The 14,124-nt window shown below is 43.9% G+C and overlaps 4 protein-coding genes across 4 annotated transcripts; 2 read left to right on the plus strand and 2 right to left on the minus strand.

The window, feature by feature from the left end:
- Positions 1 to 2,573: 2,573 nt before the first annotated feature.
- Positions 2,574 to 9,324, minus strand: LOC128263370 (ribosomal L1 domain-containing protein CG13096). The gene is made up of 5 exons (XM_052998397.1): positions 9,114 to 9,324; positions 7,324 to 9,046; positions 6,897 to 7,040; positions 4,125 to 5,600; positions 2,574 to 3,488 (listed from the first exon to the last, which is right to left on the minus strand). The coding sequence occupies exons 2-5, from the start codon at positions 8,926 to 8,928 to the stop codon at positions 2,706 to 2,708; spliced, it is 4,008 nt and encodes a 1,335-aa protein (XP_052854357.1). The 5' UTR covers positions 8,929 to 9,046; positions 9,114 to 9,324; the 3' UTR covers positions 2,574 to 2,705.
- A 356-nt stretch (positions 9,325 to 9,680) lies between these two features.
- On the plus strand, positions 9,681 to 11,396 carry LOC128261549 (phosphatidylinositol glycan anchor biosynthesis class U protein). Its single transcript, XM_052995293.1, has 4 exons — positions 9,681 to 9,943; positions 10,010 to 10,634; positions 10,688 to 10,959; positions 11,020 to 11,396. The coding sequence occupies exons 1-4, from the start codon at positions 9,814 to 9,816 to the stop codon at positions 11,271 to 11,273; spliced, it is 1,281 nt and encodes a 426-aa protein (XP_052851253.1). The 5' UTR covers positions 9,681 to 9,813; the 3' UTR covers positions 11,274 to 11,396.
- On the minus strand, positions 11,369 to 12,032 carry LOC128261550 (39S ribosomal protein L51, mitochondrial). The gene has a single exon (XM_052995294.1). It carries the CDS (start codon positions 11,930 to 11,932, stop codon positions 11,408 to 11,410), a length of 525 nt encoding a protein of 174 aa, XP_052851254.1. The 5' UTR covers positions 11,933 to 12,032; the 3' UTR covers positions 11,369 to 11,407.
- A 364-nt stretch (positions 12,033 to 12,396) lies between these two features.
- On the plus strand, positions 12,397 to 13,995 carry LOC128261548 (adenylyltransferase and sulfurtransferase MOCS3). Its single transcript, XM_052995292.1, has one exon. The coding sequence runs from the start codon at positions 12,504 to 12,506 to the stop codon at positions 13,854 to 13,856; it is 1,353 nt and encodes a 450-aa protein (XP_052851252.1). The 5' UTR covers positions 12,397 to 12,503; the 3' UTR covers positions 13,857 to 13,995.
- Positions 13,996 to 14,124: the final 129 nt, after the last annotated feature.

Raw genomic sequence — 14,124 nt, forward strand, 5'->3', positions numbered from 1 at the left:
GAGATTACCATCAAAAATTATTTGGTTATTTTTCGCATGCTCACAATTAGTCGTCCGTAAAAAGCAAAAATCGCAATGATGAAATGATTAAATCCTGCAATAGATAACGAAGCTATATCATGGCATATACCTGGGCTGACTGATGTAATTGAATGGTTAATCTTGGTAAATGATAAAAATACTTTTCATAAAGGTTCCTTTTTTGCCAAGTAAATAAAAAATTTAACTTTTAAAAATAAAAACGACATAAAAGCCAATATAAACTTTTTATTTCTTTAAATGAATATTAAATGTTGTAACGATTTTGTGTAAAAAAGAAAAATGGGATTTTGTAAAAGGCATAAGCTACTATGTTTTAGTTTCTAATACAAAAACATTTTAAGTTTTGTTTTTAGATATCTGCTCCATTTCCATGGTTGATCAAAAAATCGAGTTAAGAATAAAAAGTACGAATTTGTAAGATAGATTATATTTATCAACCAGAAAGCTCGAGATCTAAAAACTTGAGCTTGATAAGGTTCTTTTTATTGTGATTGTTTAATTATTTATTATTATTTGACATATTTCGAAAAAAAAACCTTTTGTCAATCCTTGTTTTGACCCAAATTTGAAGCTTTGACTGAAGCAACTTATGTAAAATAATGGAAACCCCACGGATATGGGGAAATACCAAATGCGTATGAAGGGAAGCCTAACAGACCATATCCGCATAGCCATACACATACATGTTTATCTGTACATATATGTAAGTACATATATGGTTTTTATGGCACCCACAGAAAACGCGACTAATGATAATTTGGACTGATAAAAGCTTTACAATGTTTTTGTTGCTAACGACGACGTGTCCGGCTTGATTTCGGTTTTTGCTGTATTTATTTGACGGTTGGCCTGGACACGATTCTAATCTCCAGAGCCGCGACCTTGCCCACATAAAAAAGCCCAATGGATCTCAAATGGAATTGAACAAGACAGTTGTGAACTTGGACGTACAACTGTCAAAGTTCCTGCGAGCTACATATATAAGCAATCCATAAAGGCTAATTAAGAGGAATTATGCAAGCAAATCTAGTTCCCTTACCCCTCATACATAATTCGTCAGCAACATCAAAGAAATTGCATTTTGGTGTACTCCTACTGGATGGATCGAAATAGAGTTGCTTTACAAAAACATATAGAATAATACGCATGCATATAAATCAGTTCTTAGGAAAATTGAAATTGGCTTTGTTGTATATTTTATATTGTATATTGTATATTGTATATTGTGTACACGTTGCAGCTTCCCGCTGTTCAAAGTCCGGGGGAGTAATGCATATTCCGACTTTATGACCTAAAATGATGCCACGAAGGGTAAGGGCTGCTGGCATCCACTTTGAGCTGCGAAACGTCAACAGGAATCTGAGCAATTTTCCGCGGACAAACATCGGAGCAATCTGGAAAAGGCATTCAAAATCGGCGACCATAAGGTTTGTGCCTGATTTGAGCAGACATACATGGCCTGCCAATGAATATTCATGCAAATCTCTTGCAATCCATTGGGCAATAAATGATTTTTTAAAACATTATTGACCTACTGATTTGCATATCGACAGTTGCAGAAATGCACTTATATTTATTTTACTATAGTGTGTTAGCAATTCTCAGTTATTGCGCGTGATAATTGAATTTTGAAAAGTATAAAACAAACACACTTAGAGCAACTTGTTACTCAAAAAAGAGTATTTCCATTTAAAATAGTATTTCTGAACATGATATTTTAAGGGGCACAATGGTTTGCAACTTTAATACAATATTTTGGTTTGATAATTTTTTGTATAAAAGCACGTCTCAGGAATGTCTTGTGAAAATTTCTTGTCGATCGGACTAAGATACCGACTATCTCAAAATCGTGCTCAAACTTAAGACGCGTTTTTCTTAAAACTAAGTTTTTCAGGAAGGTGCGTAACTCAAAAAGTAGTGGTCCTATCTGAATTTAATTTTGCACACATAATTTATACAGTAAATACTTGCGGATGAACAAAAGTTATTATTTAAAATTTTTTTTTTAAATATTTTTACAGGCAATAACAAGCTGATATTTTTGTGTAAAAATGGTACTTCCGACTTCAAAACCGCCCCAAAAATTAAAAATCTCATATTTTTCAATTTAATTTCGTTCATCCGCACAATAAACTAATATTTTAAATAAATGAATTTAAATTTTTTTTTAATATCACTGTAAAGCAAGTTTTACGCACCGCAAGGCACCATTGAAGAGACTCCGACCAACCGCCCCCACGTGTTAAATAATGAATATAAAAAAAATCCTAGATACTCTTCAAATACATGCATTTATCGTGTAAAAAACTTTAATATTTATAATCATTGATATTGGTTTAAGCATCGGAAACCATCCTGCCCTCTTAAGAACGACAACACTATGAGTAAAAACGTCTCAAATGATTACGCAGACCACAAAAATTGTTTCCCATATTATTTGTAAGATTTTATCCCTTAATTTAAAGATGGACCATCTATTGCATATCAGGAGCTTATTGTGCTGAACAAAACAAAAATAAGAACAGTTGTACTTCCATACTTAAAACACTCGTTTATTACTTAAAACTGTTGTAAAAATTGCAAACGGAATTACAGCAAGATTAGTTTGCATATATAGAAATAAAACTAAAACTAATGAAGAGCAATTTAGCCTGCAGGTAAGATTACTCATCATCATCATCATCGTCGTCCTCCTCCTCGTCGTCGTCATCTTCCTCATCGTCGTCCTCGTCATCATCGTCCTCATTTTCTTCATCAATATCGTCATCATCATCAGTGTCGTCGCCATCGTCGCCATCATCGCCGCTTTCGCCGGCACTGTCCTCCGCCTCCTCGACCTCCTCATCCTCATCGGATTCCGCATCAGCCTCAGCCTTGGCGCCCTCGCTGGTCGACTCCTTGCGGGCCTTCTTTGTTGGCACGGCGGTGTCCTCGCCATCGTTGTCCTTGGGAGCAGCGTCAGCGGCCAGCAAGGCAGCTCTCTCCACGCGCAGCTCGGCCTTGCGCTTGACCTGATCGCTGGTTAGCTTAATGAAGTCTGCATCCTTGGTCATGGCAAATCTGGACAGCACCTCGTTGGCCTGCTTCTTCAGCTTGAGCATGCGCTGCTCCTTGGGACCCACCACATACGGAGTGTCCGCCGGCGGGGCACACATGCTAACGTACAGCGGCAGCGACGAAGTGCCAGTAATGTCGATCTTAACGTACATCGACCGAATGTTGGCCAGGCCGCCGGGAAAGACTTGCTGGAGCTGCTTGCTCACAAGCAGTATGTTCTCAGCCAGCTGCTCGGCACTGTGCCCGTCGTTGCCCACTGCAATGGACGTAAGATCGCCCTTGGCCAGCTGCCTGAATGCGGTGCGGCTGAGGGCGCGTGTAATCTCTTCCGGCAACTTGTCCTTAGTCAGGCGCACGGCGTGGAGCACATTGCGAGGCTTCTGGGTGTTCTGGAAATGGAATATCAAACAGATTTGATTTAGAAGGTTTCATCTTGCACTCTGCCTATAATTGTTTAAAAAGTATTCCATAAAATGCTTTCATTTGCAAGAACGGTTTGCACCACTTGCAAGGCACAAAAATATGACCATTAATCGATTTCGAAAAAGATTCATATCTTTAAAAGCTATTTGCTCGGTTAAACTTCCTTAGATTGATATGCAAATTTAAGAGTTTTAATTCGATAAAAAAGAACGTGGTAAAAATAGTTACGAAACTAGAAGTAGCTGTTATGCTACCCATTTAAAAAGCGGTTACAAAACAAACCTATTTCAAAATTACAGCTTTATCGTAAAAAACATTTTATCCACTGATCGATATCAATTTTAAGAAATAATCTATTAACATTCAGATTTAATTGAACAAGTAAGCAGCCTAATTTACTTCGTAAAGAAATGCTGTCATATTTTTTAAGCCCTGGGGTTTAAATTAAAAACCAGAAGTACAAGAACTAATTTTTGTGTAAGAACTCTAAGTATACACACGAATGTACATATGCCTCTTCGTGGATTATTTCGTTGACAAAAGATCAGTATTTAGGGTTCTTGGAATGCACTCATTAGCGGAAAAGCAGGCAGATCACTTACCTTGCCCAAAAAGGCGGTGGCCTGGCCCGAAAGACGACCGTCACAGAGCAGGTAGTCGTAGCTGTTCAGGAACTTGCGCTTGGCCTCGAAGGAGCCCATCTCGTTGCGCAGCTGGTTGAAGGGGATGACGGTCAGGCGTTGCTTCACACCGGCCTCCCGCAGCAGATCCTCGTAGTGCTGCTTGGTGGGATCAGACTCGAACTTGGCACCGCGCTGCAAATCGGGCACGATGAGGGCCACATCGTCCGTGTTGCCCACCAGCGAATGCTTCAGGGACAACTTGACCATGCGCTTGGGACAGCTGGAGATCTTGTAGCTGGCCACTTGCAGAATGTAGCGGTAGTCGCTGAAGATCGAGGTAGCCTTCTTCTTGGCCACCTCCTCGGACACTAGGGTCTTCAAGGCCTGGCACACTTTCGTGACATTATTCTCGGTCACAATCTCCTTGTACCTTTGTTCGTCAAAGGACTTCAGTTCGAAAGTCAGCTCAAGTTGCTTCTTGGTCTTGACTGGCGCTTTCTTGACGCTTTTGCCTTTGGCCTGGCCAGCTTTGCTCTTCTTGTTGAAGGGCTTCTTGGACTTGGGGGCCTTGGAAAGCTTCTGCACCGACTTGGCTTTCTTCTGGAGCTGGGCTGCGGGTTGAGCCTTGGCGGGCTTGGCTTGAGTTGCTTCCTTGGCGGGTTTTTCCGACTTTTTGGGTGCTTCAGCAGCTGGCTTCTGGGATTTCTTTGCGGGAGAAGCCGCCTGGGCTGGCTTTTTGGCGGGAGCAGCTACTTGGGCTGGCTTTTTGGAGGGAGGTGCAACCTGGGCAGCCTTTTTGGCTGGAGGAGCATCCTGGGCTGCCTTTTTGGCCGGCTGAGCAGCTTTGGCTGGCTTCTTGGTTGGAGGTGCAACCTGAGCGGACTTCGTGGCAGGAGGAACAACCTCAGCTGGCTTCTTAGCTAAAGGAGCAGCCTGAACTGTCTTCTTGGCAGGAGCAGCTTCCTGGGCAGACTTCTTAGCAGGTGCAGCGTCTTTTTTGGCTGCCACAGGAGCAGCTTTAACCTTTTTCTCTTGTGTTTTGGGTGCCACTGGCGATTCTGGAGGAGCCAAAATCAGGGGCCTCTTGGCTGGCTTCTTTTTGGGCACTGGAGTGGCGGGAACAGCCGGCTTTGCTTTGGACTTCTTTTCCGCGGCAGGAGGAGCAGCTGGAGACTCCGGAGGGGCCAGAATTAAAGGCCTCTTGGCCGCCTTTGACTGTTTCTTTTCGACTTCCTTCTTGGGCAACTTTTGCTCCTTTTCGACGCCATCGTTTTTTTGCGACGCCGCGTTTTTTATCTTTTTGCCACTGGTCAATTCCAATGTGGCTTCTTTGGGCAGTTTTTTGGACTTTTCCGTCTTGCCCTTCTTCTTGGCCACGCCCTCGATGCTGTTGCTCTTGTTCAGCGACTTGGCCTGCGGTTTCTGTACTTTAACCATCTTAATTTGCGCGGCTGAAGCGTATTATATCGAGCAAAACTATTTTTTAAATTGAATACAACCACACGTGCTATGCCCTAGAGATGGATAAGTATCGATATATCAATATCGATGGGCTTGCCTATCGACTAACATATAAATTCCGACAGCAACTCAGCATGGTGGAGAACTTGAATATACGTTATAGAAACTCACCACCTGAAGGGGATCTTGGACAGCATTTGTAGTCAGGACTCAAATCACGGACCGTGGTGAACGAAGTTTTTAAATAATTAAAACTAATATGTTGGTTTTCCTTAAATAAATTCAACTATTTTTTAACTTCATATAACGTATTTTTACTTGGAATTTTTTTTAGCAGCCCTATACTATTGCTGATCTTTTTGCTTTTATTAAATTCCTATTTTTAAACACAGAAAAGTAACTTAATAAAACACAAAACACGTACATTTACTTGTATTTATAATTAAGGGAACAATACAAATAGATATTAAAAAGCAAGGCATTTTTTAACTGATGTAACAATCAATTTAGATATTAATATAAGCATGGCTTTTTTTAAGCATGATTATGATTATGTTACAGATTATTAAACTGCATATTTTAATTTTTTAGGACTGTTTAGTTTTCCAACTTTTCAAATGTCCATCATTTCAATTTAATTGAGTACTTACTTTTAAGAGTTCTTAAAATCAAAAAATCAAATCAGCAAAAAGTTGCATTGTGTTTTTTTAAGCGCAAGTACCAAGCGTTAAAAACGAAAAATAAGTTGTTGGGCAGTTGGACTTATATAGTCTATATTTATTGTGTTTTACGCCCACAGGTCTGCACCGAAAACACTGTTGTCCACCGTAATCAGAGAAAAATGCGAATATTTTTCAAGTAGTTTACTTACTTGCAGCTCTTTCTTTAATTGGGGTTCTATTTACATAGCAAACAGTTTATTTTAAGTAAATAATTCTAAAAATAATCATATTCCGCACACTGCACGCGTGCCTAATGGCCCCACTGGGCCACCGAATGTCCTTGACTCACACACAGCCACACACACAAATCGCCCACACACCACATACGCACACCCAGGACACTCGCAAAGGGAACATTAAAAGTACGGGCGCATGGCATGTCCCATGGTGCCCCAAATTGAAGACTTGCTCCACTCGCAGGGTACGCCAAAGTTATTCTTGTAACCAGGAATCCGTTGTGGACGTTTGTGTGTGCTTGTGACCATTTTCTGGCACGTGACTTGAGACGAAAAAACTTGGCTGGCTGAAGGCAATTATCAGATGGAGAAATCTTAAAAACATATATTTATAGCTTTAGCTTCTTTGCATTCGCCTTTGCTGGATCCTTTTTCGGGCGCTTGTTGGACGCAGTGGCCGCTGTGGTGTCCTGTAGTTTGTTAAAGAACGCCTTGGAGGACTTCAGAGCTCCCTTGTCATCGCTACTCGCGTTGATCTGTAAAAAAAAGTTTCATATTAAAAATTTGTAAACAAAAATTTAGATATAGACAGAAATTAACTTTATAACAAAAGATTTAATTGTCTTTTAGCTTTTGGCTTAAAGTTCTTAAAAAAGCTATATTTTTCCTAAAACTAGTATTATTTTAGAGTTTATTGCAAGAATTTTTAAAACAAAAACAACGCATTATTTTCGACGCAACCTTAATGGTTGAAGCGACAAGTACTAGACTACTTGTTGCATATGTATGAATGTATAAATAAATAGTATATATATTTACCTTCTGAACATTGCGGTTCTTGGTGATGCTCTTAAGGAGCTTGGCGTCCGCCTCCTTCTTGGTTGGTCCCTTGCCTTCCTTAGCGCGCTGAAGGTCGCGCTGCTCCAGAGCCGAGTTAATGGCCCGCTGCTTCTGTTTCTTCTTGCGGCGCTCGCGGTTCTTGTCCGTCCGGTCGCGTTCCGTCTTACCAAGCGGAGCGTGCTTGGGTCCACGGAATACTTCCTCAGGCGCCAGCAGCTTGGCATCGCTCACCGCCAACGGGGCCACCTCTTCCATGTTCACTGCCGGCGTGTTGGTCACGATCTTGACCTCCGGCGCCACTGGCTTCGGCGTAAAGTGGAAGTTGGAGAGGGCATCCAGTTTGAGAAACAGCGAACGCATTGCCCGCCTGATTTCTTGGTGTTCTTTGGGTTCTGGACCAGATTTATCGGCATCGCGATTAGGGTCGAGTTTTTCCATCTCACGCTGGTACTGTGCCTCGTAGATCTGCGACAGGGACTGCTTCGACTTCTCCTGGTCCAGAACCAGCTGCTTGCGGTACTCCTGCGGAGTGTTCACCGGACGCACTGTGCGCTCCACATCGTCCCAGGCTTTATCACGAATACGCTGCTTAATAATGTCCTCGATAGAGCGATTATCCTCCTCAGTGATGGGTGCCGTGGGTCTGGTGGTAGAGTCAAAGTCAAGAATCTCCTCGAGCAGCGAGTTCTGGGGCCGATTGGCCGCTTTGACCTCGCCCTTTAGCTGCCAGGGCTTCTCGCCCAGGACAACGTCTTCGTAGTCACGAATGCGTTGGAACAAACGAGCCTCTCTCATCTCATTGGAAGATTGGGAGGGTGGCTCAACAGGTGCCTGTTCATTCTCCTCCTCCTTTTCTGAGTCAGAGTCGTCTGAATCGCTGGCGGGTTCTATGCCACTTTTAGCCACAAACTCTGATTCATCTATTTCGCTGTCTACCTCCTCTTTATCCTCTGCAGGCTCTGCTTCGTCTTCTTCGTTTTGATCTGACTCAGCATCTTCATTTTCATTTTCATCCTCTTCCTGGTCACTATCATCTTCGTTTTCATTGAAGAAATCTTTCTGCTTGCCTTTGTTTATCTTTCTAGCATGCTGTTCCAGTTCCTCGTCCATATCAAAGAAATCGGCATAGTTGACATTGCCATCTTCGTCTTCGCCCAGGCCGAAATCCTCTGCATAGTGATCAATGTCATCGGCCTGTTCCACGCCACGCTTGCTGTTCAGACGGCGCATCTCCTTGGCATCCTCCTGCTCCAAGAACTCGTTCATCTCGTCCAGCTTGAAGAAGGTGTCGTCCACCACAGAGTGGCGACCTCGCTTGTTCTTTTTTTCCTTAGGCGCTGTGCCCTTCTTTGGGGTTTGATCTCCATCCTCGTCGCTGAATTCAGATTCCTGTTCTTCTTCCTCATCAACGGACTCTTCAGCCTCCTGGTTCTCATCCTCTTCCTCTTGTTCCTCGCCGTCGTCCAGCTCGATGCCCAGATGCTGCTCCCTAATTGCCGTCAACTGGGCGGTTTGCTCCAGCATCTGCTGGAACACCAGCTCGTTTCGCATCTCCAGTTGCTGCCAGATCTGCTCCTCGTCCATCTGCTCCAGCACCAGTTCCGGCAGCAGTGATTTCTTGTTCGCCACATCCCCGCTGATGCTAACGGCGTACGTTTGTTGAATTAGCTTCTCGATGGCCTCCACTTGTTCCGGCTGTGGCCTAAAATAAAAATTGTTTAGAATTCGCTTGAAAAAACACGTGCGCGGGCACTGAGAGGAAAACAAACTTGAGAAAACGCTCCAGATTCTTTGTCAGCTGCTCGAAGTTATCCGAAATTTCCTTTAAGACATTCGCCTTTTTCGTTTTTTTTGCTTCCAATCATATTTAATGGTATTTTCTGTGTTTATTTTACTAAAATAAGAGTTTTAACAATTCAACGAAGCAAGTGCGGTCAAAAAACAACAAGAGCGGTTAGAGATGGCACTGGCAGCATGGACTGCACTAGCTAGAGATGACTGCGTGAGAGGATTCAGTAACAATATTCACTGGCGTCACGAATTGAATTAAATTAGTTGATGGAAATTTCGATTTCATTTTTAAACTATTATATTAATTTTTATTTTAAACAAAAATTTTACGCTTTTCAATGTAGCTCAATATGACAGACAAACTCGCAACTCTCAAGCTTCGGCTTTTTAATCGTTTTCGCAAATTGTATCCTCAGATATATAGTTATAATGGGGTTATTCTTTTTAGAAAATCTGAAATTTTCTAGGTTTGTCATTCAAAATGTAGAACAAAAATAATTAATAGAAATTAGCTGACTTGTCAACGCAGTTGGCGGGACTCAGAAGATCGTGTCACGACATCACCCCGCTTGATATCGACAACCTATCGAGGACCACTGCCACCACTAAGAACAGCTGTAGGCGGCTTCTTTCAGGCGGAGTCCGACGACGTATCCAAAAACTATGCCCAATTAAGAGATGGATGCGAAATTCTTTAAACTGCTGCTCCTTGGCGGCGCCGTGCGCTTCTATTTCTGCCGCACGCCGCTGGCCGCGATGATTGGCAACCGAGTGGAGTTCGCGACGCCGTTAAATTCACACAAGCGCAGTGAGTAAACAACGTAGACATCATATACATTTATACATAATTGTTTTCCTGGTCTTATCCCTGCAGTGCAAGAGGGGATCTTCCTGCTCCAGAGCGGCATTGATCCCTACCAAGGCGATCTGGTCCACGAGTCGCCTTTGATTCTCAGCGCCCTTTCCGGCTTGTTCCAAAATTACCCGCAGTTCTTGCCCGTGTTCTATATAATCTTGGATGTTTTTACTGCGGCCCTGCTTTATACGATGGCTCGGCGTTTTGTTAAGCAAAAAGAGGATCAGCAGAACGTGGAGCGAAAGGAATATGCAAAGGATACAGAGGAGCTGCAGTTTAGCGACCTGGACAAGCTCGACATTCCGGAACTGGTGATTGTGGCGTATCTTTTTAATCCACTCACCGTGATGAGCTGCATCGGCATGACCTCGACGGTGATAAGCAATCTGTTCCTGGCTTTCTTTCTCTATTGCCTTGTGAAAGGACTGCTTCTCCCCTGCCTTCTGGTCCTTGCCTTTGAGACCGTCCGCAGCTTTTATCCCATCGTGCTGATAGCTCCACTTCTCCTGGTTTTTTCACGGAATTCTATACGGAGGGGTGTGGTCATATCACTGCTTTTTATAATCTGTTGCCTGGCAGTGGCGGTCGCCAACTTTTTTGTACTAAAAAGCTGGAACTTCTTAGATGGCACTCTGGGATTCATGTGAGTTTTAACATAATATCTATATAATTAATTTAATTTAATGTATTATACAGATTCTATTTCCGCGATCTACAGCCGAATATTGGTTTGTTCTGGTATTTTTTCACCGAAATGTTCGAGCACTTCCGAACCATGTTCCTGATCACATTCCAATTGAATGCCACAGTATTATACCTGGTGCCACTCAGTATCAAGCTGCGCAAAGAACCACTTCTGCTAGCCACCGTTCTTGTGGCTCTTATGGCTGTTTTTAGAGCTTATCCCAGCCTGGGCGATGTGGGCTTCTATTTGGCTCTGCTACCTCTGTGGAAAAGATGCTGGAAATGTGAGTCCCTGATTTTATAAGAAATATATCCCAAATAATTATTTTGTTAATACATTTAAGTCATGGCCCACGGTTTTGTGGTCTTCACATTCTTCATGGTCACGCTATCCATGATGGGAGCTTTGTGGCATTTGTGGATCTACGCAGGATCGGCGAACGCAAACTTCTATTTTGGCGCCACACTGGCGTTTTCCACCGGTCAGATATTCCTCATCACCGATTTGCTGTTTGCTCACGTTAAGCGCGAGTTTTGTCTGTTCAATGGCCAGAAGATTCTGATCGATGGCGAGGAAGCGAGGATAGTCCTGAAGTAAGCATTAACAGTATCAGATCAAAAGGAAGTAGAATCCAGGAACTTTGTACAGATGCAGCCAGGCATACTCTTAAAATAAGTAAACTTTAAACAATATCAAATTAAAACAAAACATTTTATTTGATCTCGATGGATTTACTGATGTGAATAGCCCGTTTTGGTCTTGCGGTTAAGGAACCGGTACAGATACAGGATGCGTTTCTCCATTTCCCGCCATTTGGTGGGTCGGGCCACCGGGTATTTGGATTTCTCGAGCAGTCTGCGCTTGCGGAGCAGCACCTGGTACTCGTTGCCGGAGACGCCACGTAGCCAGGAGGGCAGAGAGTAGAGGACCTTCACCGGATGCAGTCTGTCGTTGCCAAGGATGTCGATGTAGTCGTTTTGGCCAAAAAGGGCGCGTTTCTTGGACCAGGCGTTCTTCGGACGATACACGGGCATGGGTAGCTTTTGCCCGTTGTCCACATGGGGCAGTAGTCCGCTCTTGAAGATCTTGTCCTCGTATCCATAGCGGCGCACAGTGGGACCGCGTGCTCGTCGCTCTGCATGGGATAACTGTCGCACAGTGGAGCTCGTGGTGGCCAAGGGAGCGTGTGGTTTACCACCCACTGCCAGGAGCGTGGCTCTGCCGAGCTTCTGAATAGTACTTCCAAGCCACGACATGGCTTTGTTTTAAGTAACGATTAGATAATTGTAAACACAGTCGGGAAATGCGGAGAAAAACACGGAAAGCACAGCTGTTCGTGCTGAAATATCGATATATCAAAGTGGACTATCGAAAGTGCTGGCCGTATATAAATATAAAACAAATCATTTAAAAGGGATATTCCCTTGAACTGACTTGTATTTACTACAAGATTGAGATAAATTGAATATGAATTTAACAAAAAAATCAATAATTTCAATTATTTATAAAACATTAGAGCTTTAAATGTATTTTAATGGAAGACACATTTTTGCTTAGCATTCTAGGTGTATTGTACGCTTTTAATAAATAATGCAGCCCATTTTTGAAGAACAGAACCCAACAGCATGAAGATAGCTGTTCTAAAAAAGACATTTATTTAAATTGAAATAATTTATCATCTGAGTAACTATTACTACAAATGTTATCGATAGTTCTCATTTTTAGCCGGTGCTTATCGCTGCCGCTGCCCACCGATCAGCTGATTGCCTTGGGAGAAATCTATTTAAATTAGTTTGCCCATTGTTGACCAACTTCCAGACCAATACAATGATTGAGTCCGAGGCAGATTCAGAGAGGACCAAACTAAAGCGGGAGATCTCCGAGCTGCGGGCAGCGCTCAACAGGAAGGAGCAGTGTTTGCGAGAACTGGAGGCCATGGTTCCTGCTTTAGCCGGAGCAGAAAATCACGACGATGGGAATCCACCAGGAGCTGCAATCCACACCAAGTTGACCAATGATGACATAGCACGGTATAGCCGCCAGCTCATATTGCCAGACTTCGGAGTCCAAGGACAGTTAAAGCTGAAAAACAGCTCCGTGCTGATTGTGGGCCTTGGCGGATTGGGATGCCCGGCGGCACAATATCTGGCAGCAGCTGGATGCGGACACTTGGGACTCATAGACTACGACGAGGTGGAGCGGAGCAACTTTCACCGCCAGATTCTGCATTCAGAGGCGCGATGCGGCATGTCCAAGGCGGAATCGGCCAGGATTGCCCTGCTGGAACTGAATCCGCACTGTGAAATCCGCTGCCATTCGAGGCTGCTTTACAGCCAGAATGCCATGCACATTATCCGTGGCTACGATGTGGTCCTGGACTGCAGCGACAACGTGCCCACGCGTTATCTACTCAACGATGCCTGCGTGATGTTGCGCAAACCCCTCGTCTCAGGCAGTGCCCTCAAAATGGACGGCCAGCTGACCGTATATAGCTATGGCAATGGACCCTGCTACAGGTGCATCTATCCAGTGCCTCCGCCCCCGGAAGCAGTCACAAACTGCGGCGATGGCGGAGTCCTTGGCGCTGTCACTGGCACCATCGGAGCCATGCAGGCTCTGGAGGCCATTAAGGTGATTGTGGGACTGGGCGATGTGCTGGCCGGTCGCCTGCTCATCTTCGATGGCACCAGCAGCCTGTTCCGCAACATTCGCATCCGCAGCAAGCGGCCCAATTGTCATGTGTGCTCCGCCCAGCCACTGATCACGGAGCTGATCGACTACGAGATGTTCTGCGGAATGCACGCCACCGACAAGGACAATCCCTTGCAACTTCTGGCGGCGGATGAGCGCCTGTCCGTGGAGGAGTACAGTGAGAAGCTTCAGGCTAAGCCCCACCTGCTAATGGATGTGCGGCCAACGGCCGAGTTCGAGATTTGCAAACTGCCCGAGGCTGTGAACGTACCGCTGGTCGAGATCCTGGACGATAGCTACCTTAAGCGCTTCGCCAAGCAGCTGGAGGACAAGGAGTTGCCCATCGTCCTGCTCTGCCGGCGGGGAAATGACTCCCAGATCGCCGTTCAGCATGTACGCAATAGATTCCCCATGCATTCCGTTCGAGACCTGATTGGTGGACTGCACGCCTGGACAAACAGTGTGGACCCCAGTTTTCCTATATATTAGTCCAACGAATTATATACGTTTGATTGTATGTAGATTTATTCCTTGCTTTTTTCCTGCAATTACATTCGCCTGTTTTGTTATCACTATAATACCAAGGTTGTTTAATAAAATGAATTATGTAGTTCTGTCTTATGAAAAATGGTCGAAGCTTAAAATACCCTTAAACAACAATAAATCAATGAATTTTATTAAATGAAATTCATTTACATAGTTTAAAAAAAATCCGAGGTGAGAAACTGCTGATATTCGCACTCTGAGTTTCTTATAC

This window comes from Drosophila gunungcola, unplaced genomic scaffold (genome assembly GCF_025200985.1).
Source record: "Drosophila gunungcola strain Sukarami unplaced genomic scaffold, Dgunungcola_SK_2 000001F, whole genome shotgun sequence".
In the NCBI taxonomy this organism is placed as follows: domain Eukaryota; kingdom Metazoa; phylum Arthropoda; class Insecta; order Diptera; family Drosophilidae; genus Drosophila; species Drosophila gunungcola.

What these genes read in the sequence shown, in the direction of transcription:
- LOC128263370 (XM_052998397.1), bottom strand. Translation starts at nt 8,928, where the DNA reads ATGGACGAGGAGCAGATCTGGCAGCAACTGGAGATGCGAAACGAGCTG. An exon ending in AGAACCGCAATGTTCAGAAG is followed by an intron (nt 7,041 to 7,323) that starts GTAAATATATAT and finishes TTTTTTTTACAG; the next exon opens with ATCAACGCGAGTAGCGATGA. An exon ending in CCACCGCCTTTTTGGGCAAG is followed by an intron (nt 3,489 to 4,124) that starts GTAAGTGATCTG and finishes TTCCATTTCCAG; the next exon opens with AACACCCAGAAGCCTCGCAA.
- LOC128261549 (XM_052995293.1), top strand. Translation starts at nt 9,814, where the DNA reads ATGGATGCGAAATTCTTTAAACTGCTGCTCCTTGGCGGCGCCGTGCGC. An exon ending in GTTAAATTCACACAAGCGCA is followed by an intron (nt 9,944 to 10,009) that starts GTGAGTAAACAA and finishes TTATCCCTGCAG; the next exon opens with TGCAAGAGGGGATCTTCCTG. An exon ending in GTGGAAAAGATGCTGGAAAT is followed by an intron (nt 10,960 to 11,019) that starts GTGAGTCCCTGA and finishes AATACATTTAAG; the next exon opens with TCATGGCCCACGGTTTTGTG.
- LOC128261550 (XM_052995294.1), bottom strand. Translation starts at nt 11,932, where the DNA reads ATGTCGTGGCTTGGAAGTACTATTCAGAAGCTCGGCAGAGCCACGCTC.
- LOC128261548 (XM_052995292.1), top strand. Translation starts at nt 12,504, where the DNA reads ATGATTGAGTCCGAGGCAGATTCAGAGAGGACCAAACTAAAGCGGGAG.